Genomic DNA, 12,168 nt, shown 5'->3' with positions numbered 1-12,168 from the left:
TCAAAGACCTAATTCCAACCCCCCTGCCATGGGCAGGGACACCTCCTGCTAGCCCAGGTGGCTCAAGGCCTCACCCAGCCTGGCCTTGGACATCTCCAGGGATGGGGCATCCACAACCTCCCTGGGCAACCTGTTGCATGCTTATAAAGTCTTAAGCTCTAAGTTACTTAGTTCAGTTCATACATTCATAGATTGATAGAATGGTTTGGGTTGGATGGGACCTTAAAGATCATCTCCTTCCAACCCCCTTGCCATGGGCAGGGACACCACTTGGTTTGTTGAAGAGGCTGAGATGACTAATTTCCTGTCTGTGATTGCCCAAAGAGGAAGTAAATCACAGCCTAGAGCAACCTTGGAAGCCAAGCCCTGAGGGCAAGGATGGCACCACTGGCACCACTGATGCTGGGGGCAGGCCCTGGGCAAGTCCCAGCCTGAGCTCAGCAGCAGATGGGAAGCGGATTCAGGAGCTGGATTATGGAGCTGGAGTGAGGAAGACAGGGATGGGGGTGGAAGGCAGAAGGGAGAGAGTCCTGCTGGTACAGCAGCCAGGGAAGAAGAGGCTTGAGCCTGGGCAGCCCTCAGCTTGCTGCTGAAGATGCCATCCATGGGCTGCAATCCCTTGAGGGGCACTTGAGGGTGACCTGTGCTGACCAGAGGAGGCCACAAAGATGATCCGAGGGCTGGAGCAGCTCTGCTGGGAGCACAGGCTGAGGGAGCTGGGGGTGTTCAGCCTGCAGAGGAGAAGGCTCCAGGGGCACCTCAGAGCTGCCTGCCAGGACCTGAAGGCATCCTGCAGGAAGGCTGCAGAGAGACTTTTGCTGAGGGGGTCTGGAGCCCGGCCAAGGGGGAATGGTTTGAAGCTGAGGCAGAGCAGGGTGAGAGTGGAGCTGAGGCAGAAGTTGTTGCTTGTGAGGGTGGTGAGAGTGTGGCCCAGGCTGGCCAGGGAGGCTGTGGCTGCCTCCTTGCTGGGGGTGTTTGAGGCCAGGCTGGCTGAGGCTTTGAGCAGCTGAGTGTAGCTGAGAGGTGTCCCTGGGCATAGTGGGGAACTTGGAGCAGATGAGCTCTGAGCTCCCTTCCAACCATTCGGTGAATAACCAGAGGAGTAACCTTTTATTTCCTGCCCTGTTGAGAAGACAGAAATATCCTGTGACCAAAGTGCAAAACATGCTTGGAAGCATTTTCAAATAACATTCTGCTTTTTCATCCACAGTGAAGCCCTTGGTGATCCCTCAAACTGTGGGTGACCCTCAAAGAATTAAAGCTGTTTCGAAATGGCTTGTTGCTAAAAATAGAGACGTGGCAATTCAGGCTTCCAGCCCTGTGTAGGTGGCTGAGCTATGAATGAGGCCTGAGAAAACAAAGGAGGAATTTCTCCTTTCAAACAAACCCCCACATTTTCTAGCAGAAGCTGGCAGGCTATTGAACAGTCATTTCCCACTTACAGCACTGGGGGCAAAATGTTGGTTTGGCTCCCCCCCCAGATCTGGGGAGGGGTTGTTAAGTTGCCTCAGATGTGTCAGCTGAAACCAGCAGCTGTCAAATAGAAGTGCTCACAGAATGGGTTGGGTTGGAAGGGACCTTCAAGATCATCTAATTCCTACACCCCTGCCATGGGCAGGGACACCTCCCACCAGCCCAGGTTGCTCAAGGCCTCATCCAGCCTGGCCTCAAGGTGTGGCCTCAGCAGTGCTGAGCACAGGGCACAATGACTTCCCTGCTCCTGCTGGCCACACTCTTCCTGATGCAGGCTAGGATGCCCTTGGCCTTCTTGGCTACCTGGGTTTGATGATCTCAAAGGTCTTTTCCAACCTGGTGAATTCTATTCTATTCCATTCCATTCCATTCCATTCCATTCCATTCCATTCCATTCCATTCCATTCCATTCCATTCCATTCCATTCCATTCCATTCCATCCCATCCCATTCCATTCCATTCCATTCCATTCCATTCCATTCCATCCCATCCCATCCCATCCTATTCCCTTGAACTAAGCAGTCTCCTCCTGTCAGACTCCAGCCATGTGATGAGGCTGTCAATGCCTGGGTGTTTTCAGAGCACAGTCATCAAGGAGACAGTCTCCTCTGCTAGCTACTTTTAACCCCCTGTGACTGATACTGCTTGGCACCATAGTGTAGGGATCTTTGCTTGCAGCCCAAACACTTCTCAGCATGTCATTTGGCAAAGCCATGGTGACTGAAGTTGTGCCAGAGCACTTCCAGAGCCTGACAAACCCTTTTCTGTTGTGTTGCAGGGCTCTGGAGCTAGCAGTGAAGCACAAGACACACGTTGACACGGTGCTGGCTTACCGACAGAAGTTCCTGCAGGACTTTGGGAAAACAGAAACCAACAGAAGGTTTTTGCAGTATGCAGAAGGTGTAAGTATTCCTCCCAGGTATTCCTGCAGCTTTAGGTCAGCTTCATCCAACCTGATCTCCTTCTATGCCCAGGTGACTGCCTGGTGGATGTGGGGCAGGCTGTGGATGTGGTCTGCCTGGACTGCAGCAAGGCCTTTGACACCATCCCCCACAGCAAACTGCTGGCCAAGCTGTCAGCCCCTAGCTTGGACAGCAACACTCTGAGCTGGGTTAGGAACTGGCTGGAGGCTGAGCCCAGAGAGTGGTGGTGAATGGTGCCACAGCCAGCTGGCAGCCAGGCCCCAGTGGTGTGCCCCAGGGATCAGTGCTGGGCCCCATCCTCTTTAACATCTTCATTGATGATCTGGAGGAGGGGATTGAGTCAGGCATCAGTAAAGACCTAAAAAATCATCTACTTCCAGCCCCCTGCCATGAGCAGGGACACCTCACACTACAGCAGGTTGCTCACAGCCACAGCCAGCCTAGCTGCAAACACCTCCAGGCAGGAGGCTTCCACCACCTCCCTGGGCAACCTGTGCCAGGCTCTCACCACCCTCATGGGCAACAACTTCTTCCTAACATCCAATCTGAATCTCCCCATTTCTAGTTTTGCTCCCCAGGTAGAGGTTGAGTGACCTACAAACCATTCTGCCAAATATGATAAAGAGTTAACACACAATTGAATCAAACCTCTGGAAAGCCTCTCCAGCAGCAGCAGCAGGTCAATGCAATCCAGCAGCCTTTCACAGCTCTACAAGAGCCTTTCGTCTGATGGCTCAGGAAGTACATCCAAGCTGTTGCTGTTAGCTCAGATGCTTTAACTGGACAGTGCTCATTACACTTCCAGTAGAGCTCAGTTTCTAGCCATTCATTAGCTTTTAGCACTTCTAAGGATGTTTCATTCCCTAAAGAAGAATAAAAATCTGCCCAGTAGCCAACCTCTCCATGAGGCAGCAGATCCCCAGCCCTCTTCTCATGCAGCAGTGTGGGCTGCTGTGCTGCAGGGTTGTCTTCTACACACTTCAGAGCCATTACTGAGCAAACATCATCTCAATCCCCTTGTGCTTCTGACAGAGGCTCTTTAGACAGTGCTGTCTTTAAACCATCTAGAAAACTACAGTTTCTGGAGGGGTTGCTAAGCAGTAGCAGCTTGTCAGTGCCAAGGTGTGAGCAGAGCTCATTTTGTGCTACACTCAGCCTTCAAACTTGGTTTTCAGACTGCAGAAGTTTCCTGGAATGAAAAAGTCCTCTTCCACGTCCAGGTTCATGGATTCATAGACTGTGTTGGTTTGGAAGGGACTTTCTGGATCATCCAGTTCCAGCCCCCTGCCATGGGCAGGGACACCTCCCACCAGCCCAGGCTGCTCAAGGCCTCATCCAACCTGGCCCTGAACACCTCCAGGGAGGAGACCTCCACAGCCTCCCTGGGCAACCTGTGCCAGTGTGTCCCTGCCCTCACTGTCAAAAATTCTTCTAATCTCCAGCCTGCATCTGCACTCCTCAAAGTTCTGGAGGTCTTATGTGCTGGACATCAACCTAAGGGGAAACCTATGTAATGAAGTGGATTTTGAGGTATAGTTTAAGGCTAAAGAAGTTCTTCACAATGATGGTGGTGAAATACTGGAACAGGTTGCCCAGGACATTCAAAGTCAGACTTGCTGTGGGCCTGGGCAGCCTGATTTAGTTGGAGGTGTCCCTGCAGACCTTTGAGGGTCCCTTCTAACCCAGTGCCATCTGTGACTCTGTACTGGCTACAGTGGCAGCTAAATTCTCTGTGCAGTCAGACAAATTTAGAAAGAAGTACTAAGAGCATGGAAAAGAAGAGGCAAGATGTGGTGGTGGTGGTCCTCCTTCTGGAAGAAAACCTTCCTAAAAGCCTTCCTAAAGCTCAGGCTTAAATAAGGAGATTTTTCCCTCTTCTCTGCTGCAGCTGAGATCTGCAGTCAGACACAGAATGTGAACACAGCCTGCTTAGCTCTTACAACTCACATCTGATACCTCATGTGTACACTGAGGATCCCTGCCTTGGCAGTTGCTAGGTGCCATGGGCAGGGCTTGTTGGCCTCACTGGCAAGTGGCTCTCTGGGCTTAGATGGCAGAGTCAGCCCCATCTGTATGTGGTCAGCCCATGTCCTGGACAGGTGCACTCTGAGCTGGGTTAGGAACTGGCTGGAGATCCAGGCCCAGAGAGTGGTGGTGAATGGTGCCACAGCCAGCTGGCAGCCAGGCACCAGTGGTGTCCCCCAGGGATCAGTGCTGGGCCCCGTCCTGTTCAGTATCTTCACTGATGATCTGGTGGAGGGGATTGAGTCAGTCATCAGCACTTTTGCAGATGACACCAAGCTGGGGGCAGGAGTTGATCTGTTAGAGGGTAGGAGAGCTCTGCAGAGGGACCTGGACAGGCTGGACAGATGGGCAGAGGCCAACAGGATGGCATTCAACAAATCCAAGTGCCAGGTGCTGCACTTTGGCCACAGCAACCCCAGGCAGAGCTACAGGCTGGGGTCAGAGTGGCTGAGAGCAGCCAGGCAGAGAGGGACCTGGGGGTAGTGGTGGACAGCAGCTGAACAGGAGCTAGCAGTGTGCCCAGGGGGCCAAGAAGGCCAAGGGCATCCTGGCCTGCATCAGGAAGAGTGTGGCCAGCAGGAGCAGGGAAGTCATTGTGCCCTGTGCTCAGCACTGCTGAGGCCACACCTGGAGTCCTGTGTCCAGTTCTGGGCTCCTCAGGTTAGGAAAGATGTTGAGCTGCTGGAAGGTGTCCAGAGAAGGGCAAGAAAGCTGGGGAGGAGTCTGGAGCACAGCCCTGTGAGGAGAGGCTGAGGGAGCTGGGGTTGCTTAGCCTGGAGAAGAGGAGGCTCAGGGGAGACCTTCTTGCTCTCTGCAACTCCCTGAAGGGAGGTTGTAGCCAGGTGGGGGTTGGTCTCTTCTGCCAGGCAGCCAGCAGCAGAACAAGAGGACACAGTCTCAAGCTGTGCCAGGGGAGGTTTAGGCTGGAGGTGAGGAGAAAGTTCTTCCCAGAGAGAGTAATTGGCCACTGGGATGTGCTGCCCAGGGAGGTGGTGGAGTCCCCATCCCTGGAGGAGTTCAGAAAAGGCTTGGATGTGGCACTTGGAGCCATGGTTTAGTTGTCAGGAGGTGTTAGGGATTAGGTTGGACTTGATGATCTCTGAGGTTGATTCTGAGGTTTTTTCTGGTTGTTTTTCTGGTGTGGTTAGCATCTGTGTGACATCTGGGGAAGCAAACACATTCTTGCTGGGAGCTCCATAAAGCTTGCAGGCATCAGATGCAAAGCACCTGGAGCCAGTAAATGCATGCTGAAGTGAAGGATTAACCTCTTCTCATGAGAAGGTGGGGCCTGCAGTCACATCTCCCCTCAGAGAGGATCTGCTGTGCTGTTTCATGACTTAGTTAACAGAGCAACAGCTACTCTGAAAATTCCCTCTGCAGCACTTGAGGTTCTTTTCCCATCCCATTGCTGTCAGGCTGAATTCTTCAGCAGTGAAGCTCAACTTCCCCACTGTATTTTTGCCCAGGTTTCTGACATGTTTTTCTAGTCATCAAGTGCACCATGAACCATTCTTCAGTGTCAAGCATTGCTGGAAGGAAAGACAAGTGGGGGACCCTGCTCTACCCTCACAGACTGGGTTGGGTTGAAAAGGACCTTTCAGGCTCAGTCCAATCCCCCTGCACTCAGCATGGACATCCCCAACCAGAGCAGGTTGCTCACATCCCCAAACAACCTGACCTGCAATGGTTCCAGGCATGGGGCAGCTCCCACCTCTCTGAGCACCTGGGACAGACTTTCACCATCTTCAGTGTAGAAAATTCCTCCTTTTCCTCTAGCCTGCATCTCCCTCTTTCAGTCCAAGCCATCCCCCCTTGTCCTGTCACATCAGGCCTTGCTCAGAAGTCCGTCCCCAGCCTTCTGCTCAGCTCCTTTCATCACTGCAAGGCCACCAGAAGGTCTCCAGGAGCCTTCTCTTCTCCAGGCTGACCAAGCCAAACTCTTCCAGCCTGGCCTCACAGCATAGGGCTTCCAGCCCTCCCAGCATTGCTGTGGCCTCCTCTGGCCCTGCTCCACTTACTGTGATGCAGCCCAGGACAAGGTTGGCTCTGTGCTGGCAGCTCTCAGTGCCAGCTCGTGTCCAGCTTTGTACCTCCCAGAACTCCCAAGTCCTTCTCCACAGTGCTTCTCTCCAGCCCTTCACCCCCAGGCTTCATTGCTGTGAGGTAAAACCTTCCAGAAACAAACCCAAACCCCCTCCATGTTGTCTGGAATGTCACCCAAACAACATAGAGCCAGAAGCTGATGATTTTCTGTAGCTGGAGAAATGCCAGGGTAAAGCTCAAACATGTATTGATGGAGAAGACAAATTTCAAGCAGAAATCTGATTTCTGTCAGAGCAGATAACTACTTTAGTATACTGTCAGGTTACTTGGGGGACTTCATGTGCAGAGAGCAGACATCACTGCGTGCATTGCTGATAAGGAGCTACATTCTCAGTGATCAGGTGTCCTTGCATTTAAATTGGACGCAACTTACAGAATCATGGAGTGGCAGGGGCTGGAAGGGACCTCTGGAAATCACCCAGTCCAACCCTCCATGCTAAAGCACAGCAGCTTGCCCAGCAGCACAGTGCCCAGGGCGGGTTGGAAGCTCTCCACACCAGGAGACTCCACAACCTCTCTGGGCAGCCTGCTCCAGGCCTCCAGCATCCTCACACCAAACAACTTTCTCTTCCTTTTCACATGGAGCCTCCTGGGGTCCACTTTGTGCCCACTGCCCCTTCTCCTGTCCCTGGGCACCACTGAGCAGAGCCTGGCCCCAGCCTCTTGCTCCCCACAGCTCCTTTGTCTCTTGCTGAGCATTGCTCAGCTGCCCTCTGGGGCTGCTCTTCTGCAGGCTCTCAGCCCCAGGGCTCTCAGCCTTTGCTCCTCCCAGAGCTGCTCCAGGCCCCTCAGCAGCTTTGCAGCCTCCCCTGGACTCTCTCCAGCAGTTCCCTGTCTCTTGAGCTGCAGAGCCAGTACCCCAGATGTGAACTCATTAGAGCAGAGAAGTGTGGGAGGAGAGCCTCCCTTGACCTGCTGGCCACACTCTTGTTAGTAAATCCATGAAGGTGAGGGACAATCTGTGTCCTGCCCACCAGGCACAATGAGACGGATCAATGTTTGTTCAAACATCCCAATCTTGTTATGTTTTCAAGGTGGGAAGCTGAGCCTGGAAGACCTCAGCTGTGCCTTTGTGCATCCTGAGGTCACTGAGCTGGAGCTGAGCAAAGCCTTCGGCACTGTCCCACACCACAGCCTGGGCTCCAGGCTGGGGCAGGAGGGGTTCCATGGATGGAGCATTCAGTGCATACAGAACTGGCTTGAGGCCTGCACCCAAAGGGTGACTGGCAATGGGTCCATGGCCAGGGACAAGCAGAGTCCCTCAGGGACCAGTCCGGGGACCAGGCTTGTTCAACATCTCTGCTGGTGCCATGGAGAGTGGCACTGAGTGCACCCTCAGCAGGGTTGCTGATGACACCAAGCTGTGTGGTGCAGCAGACAGGTGGAGGGAAGGGATCCATCCAGAGGGACCTGGACAGGCTGCAGAGCTGGGCCCAAGCCAACCTCATGAGGTTCAACAAGACCAAGGGCAAGGTCCTGCAGCTGGGTCAGGGCAATCCCAGGCACTGCTATAGGCTGGGCAGGGACTGGCAGAAGAGCAGCCCTCAAGGAAAGGCCTTGGGGGTGCTGGGGGAGGAGAAGCTGCACAGGAGCCAGCAGTGAGCACTTGCAGCCCAGAGAGCCAAGCAGAGCCTGGGCTGCAGCAAGAGAAGTGTGGCCAGCAGGGCCAGGGAGGGGATTCTGCCCCTCTGCTCCACTCTGCTGAGACCACAGCTGCAGCTCTGGGGCCACTGCTGGAGCCTCTGTGCCAGGAAGGATCTGGAGGGGCTGGAAGGTGTCCAGAGAAGGGCCACGAGGAGGAGCAGAGGGCTGGAGCTGCTCTGCTCTGGAGACAGCCTGAGAGAGTTGGGGTTGTGCAGGCTGGAGAGGAGAAGGCTCCCAGGAGACCTTCAGGTGGCCTTCCAGGATCTGCAGGGGGCTCCAAGAAAGCTGGAGGGGGGGGGGGACTTTTGAGGGTGTCAGGGAGGGATAGGACTGGGGGGGATGGAGCAAAACTAGAAGTGGGGAGATTGAGATTGGCTGTGAGGAAGAAGTTGTTGCCCATGAGGATGGTGAGAGCCTGGCACAGGTTGCCCAGGGAGGTAGTGGAAGCCTCCTGCCTGGAGGTGTTTGCAGCCAGGCTGGCTGTGGCTGTGAGCAACCTGCTGTAGTGTGAGGTGTCCCTGCCCATGGCAGGGGGCTTGGGACTGGCTGAGCCTTGAGGTCCCTTCCAGGCCTGACAACTCTGTGATTCTATGATTCCATCAGTACAAGCTGTCACTCATGTGAGGAAGGGAATGGTTGCTATGGGCACTTTGCATCTTCCAGCTACCCTCTGAGTCTGACCTCTCTTCACTCACTTTTCTCTCGTTGCAGCTGGAAGTGGACTGGAGTAAAATCCAAGCCAAGATAGAGATGGAAATTGCTAAGGAGAGAGAAGGAGCAGCAGCTGGGGCTGCGGGGAGAGCCAGCGTCACCGTCCAGCAGTGACTGTGCCCTAGGGCACCGCCTCCAGCACTGCTTCTGCCATGTTCTGTGCTCATCTGACAGATGTCAATAAAACCCCCTCAGCAAGCAGCCTCTATGCAGCAGGAGACAACTGCAGTAGCTCAGGCAGAGTGATTTGCTGACCAGTCTTGTTCTGAGCTGTGCTTATCTGCTGATGCCCTTCTCCAGTTAGTAGCTGCCTTGTAGTCCACAAAACAAGGATGGCAAAAACCAAAAGGGAAATTCACTTTTCTCTCCCCATTAGTGGCTTTGAAATGTGCTTGCCATTAAGATGATTCAACCTTGGTTGCCTCTAAGTACCAATTTGCCACATTTAAGCACCTAGTTAAGTAGTTTGGCTTTTCCTGCAGCCTCAAAGACCTCAGCAAAGCTTTGTTCAAACAGCCCTGTGACAAACTCAGCCCCCTCTGAGTGCTGAAGGTTTCAAAAGGGGCTTGCACCTGGAGGCTCTCACTCCCAGTTACAGTAACACACATTTCTCCTGATACTTCTGTCCTAGCAAGTTCCTCACTAGATTATTTTAGATGACTTCAGCAGCTTGGGGTTTCATCATACAATCATCATGGAACCACAGAGTGGCTTTGATTGGAAGAGAGCTCAGAGCTCATCTGCTCCAAGCTCCCCCCCATGCCCAGGCACATCTCTCCGCTACACTCAGCTGCGCAAGGCCTACATTCAATCTGGCTCCCTCAGCCCGTGCTCCCGGCAGAGCTGCTCCAGCCCTTGGAGCATCTTTGTGGCCTCCTCTGGACAGCACAGGTAACCCTCAAGTGCCCCTCAAGGGATTGCAGCCCATGGATGGCATCTTCAGCAGCGAGCTGAGGGCTGCCCAGGCTCAAGCCTCTTCTTCCCTGGCTGCTGTCCCAGCAGGACTCTCTCCCTTCTGCCTTCCATCCCCAGCCCTGTCTTCCTCAATCCAGCTCCAGAATCCAGCTCCTGAATCTGCTTCCCATCTGCTGCTGAGCCCAGGCTGGGACTTGCCCAGGGCCTGCCCCCAGCAGCAGTGGTGCCAGTGGTGCCATCCTTGCCCTCAGGGCTTGGCTTCCATCTTGCTTTGTGTCTCTGTGTCCCTATCCCATGGCATTGTTCTTCTTCCCATCCCAGCTGGGTTAGTTTCTTCCCCAGCCCATCAGCCTCTCTCCCTTCTTCCCTTTCTCTTTCCTTAGGGAAGGCAGAGGGGCTCCTGCAGAGCCTCTGGCACTGGTCTGGTGCCCAGCCCTGCCCTGACCCTTGAGAGCAAGTGGCACTTTGTGACATGGATCTCCCAATGTTCCCACCAAAGCTCAGTATCTGTCTGGCAAATGTCTTGTGTGGTGTTTTTTGCATAGTTCTAGGTCTGTATATAAGGAGGGGCAGGGGGGGGTGTCTCTTAGCTGATGATCTGGATGAGGGCATTGAGTCCATCAGCAGTAAATTTGCTGACGACACCAAGCTGGGGGCAAGAGTTGATCTGCTGGAGGGCAGAGAGGCTCTGCAGAGGGACCTGGACGGGCTGGACAGATGGGCAGAGTCCAAGGGCAGGAGATTGAACACATCCAAGTGCCAGGTGCTGCACAGTGGCCACAGCAACCCCAGGCAGTGCTACAGGCTGGGGTCAGAGTGGCTGAGAGCAGCCAGGCAGAGAGGGACCTGGGGGTGCTGGTTGATGGTAGGCTGAACATGAGCCTGCAGTGTGCCCAGGGGGCCAAGAGGGCCAAGGGCATCCTGGCCTGCATCAGGAAGAGTGTGGCCAGCAGGAGCAGGGAGGTCATTCTGCCCCTGTACACTGCACTGGTTAGGCCACACCTTGAGTCCTGTGTCCAGTTCTGGGCCCCTCAGGTTAGGAAGGAGGTTGACTTGCTGGAAGGTGTCCAGAGAAGGGCAACAAAGTTGGTGAGGGGTTTGAAACACAGCCCTGTGAGGAGAGGCTGAGGGAGCTGGGGTTGCTTAGCCTGGAGAAGAGGAGGCTCAGGGGTGACCTTATCACTCTCTACAACTACCTGAAGGGAGGTTGTAGACAGGTGGATGATGGTCTCTTCTCCCAGGCACCCAGCAGCAGAACAAGAGGACACAGTCTCAGGCTGCGCCAGGGGAGGTTCAGGTTGGATGTTAGGAAGAAGTTCTATACAGAAAGAGTGATTGCCCATTGGAATGGGCTGCCCAGGGAGGTGGTGGAGTCACCGTCATTGAAGGTGTTCAGGAGGAGACTTGATGGGGTGCTTGGTGCCATGGGTTAGCTGTTTGGGTGGGTTGGATTGGTTGATGGGTTGGACACGATGATCTTGAAGGTCTCTTCCAACCTGGTTTGGTTTATTCTAAATAAAGGTTTATTCTAAATAAAGGTCATCTCCATTGATCAGCCTCCCTGCTAAATAAACCAGCACTTGTGGTGCAGCTCCACAGTGTCCTGGTGGCCTGACAGTGTGGCAGGCTGAACACCTTCCCCTTCCCCTGCCTTGCACAAAGCTCTTCACTTAACTTCCAGGATCGTAGTGGTTTGAGCCTTAAGTGGAGTTTAAGAGCTCAGATGGTAGCAAAGCAAGAATTCCTCCCTCCCACCTTTACCCTGATGAGGAAAAAGGAGAGGGGAGAAAAAAGGGGGTAGGGGAAAAGAGAGGTAAATCTACCAAACAATAATCTGGAGTTGGTTTGGAAGTAGGAGAAATGTGTTTTTAAAATTATCTATCTATCTATCTACCTATCTATCTATCTATCTATCTATCTATCTATCTACCTATCAATCACCGTCCCCCACAGCAAACTGCTGGCCAAGCTGTCAGCCCCTGGCTTGGACAGCAGCTCTCTGAGCTGGGTTAGGAACTGGCTGGAGGCTGAGCCCAGAGAGTGGTGGTGAATGGTGCCACAGCCAGCTGGCAGCCAGGCCCCAGTGGTGTGCCCCAGGGATCAGTGCTGGGCCCCATGCTCCTTAATATCTACACTGATGATCTGGAGGAGGGGATTGAGGCCATCATCAGTAAGTTTGCAGATGACACCAAGCTGGGAGCAGGAGTTGAACTCTTGAAGGCAGAAGGGCTCTGCAGAGGGACCTCGACCGACTGGCCAGATGGGCAGAGTCCAACAGGATGGCATTCAACAAGGCCAAGTGCCAGGGGCTGCACTTTGGCCACAACAACCCCATGCAGAGCTACAGGCTGGGGTCAGAGTGGCTGAGAGCTGC

The 12,168-nt window shown here is 53.9% G+C and overlaps 1 protein-coding gene across 5 annotated transcripts in view; it reads left to right on the top strand.

Annotated features, from left to right (window-relative positions):
- IFT80 (intraflagellar transport 80) overlaps window positions 1-11,336 on the top strand; it is an 81,073-nt gene extending 69,737 nt beyond the window's left edge. For all 5 annotated transcript variants that reach the window (XM_068164283.1, XM_068164282.1, XM_068164281.1 and 2 more), the window contains 2 exons: window positions 2,252-2,375; window positions 8,880-11,336. In XM_068164283.1, coding sequence (XP_068020384.1) covers window positions 2,252-2,375; window positions 8,880-8,993 — 238 coding nt within the window. In that variant the 3' untranslated portion in view covers window positions 8,994-11,336. The remainder of the gene's footprint in view (window positions 1-2,251; window positions 2,376-8,879) is intronic.
- The last annotated feature ends 832 nt before the right edge of the window (window positions 11,337-12,168 follow it).

The sequence above is a fragment of the Melanerpes formicivorus genome, unplaced genomic scaffold (assembly GCF_026170545.1).
Source record: "Melanerpes formicivorus ecotype bairdi unplaced genomic scaffold, bMelFor1.0.p_v2 SCAF_78, whole genome shotgun sequence".
NCBI lineage: Eukaryota > Metazoa > Chordata > Aves > Piciformes > Picidae > Melanerpes > Melanerpes formicivorus.
The sequence above is the reverse complement of the archived record's forward strand: the minus strand, read 5'-3'. Positions and strand labels throughout refer to the sequence as shown.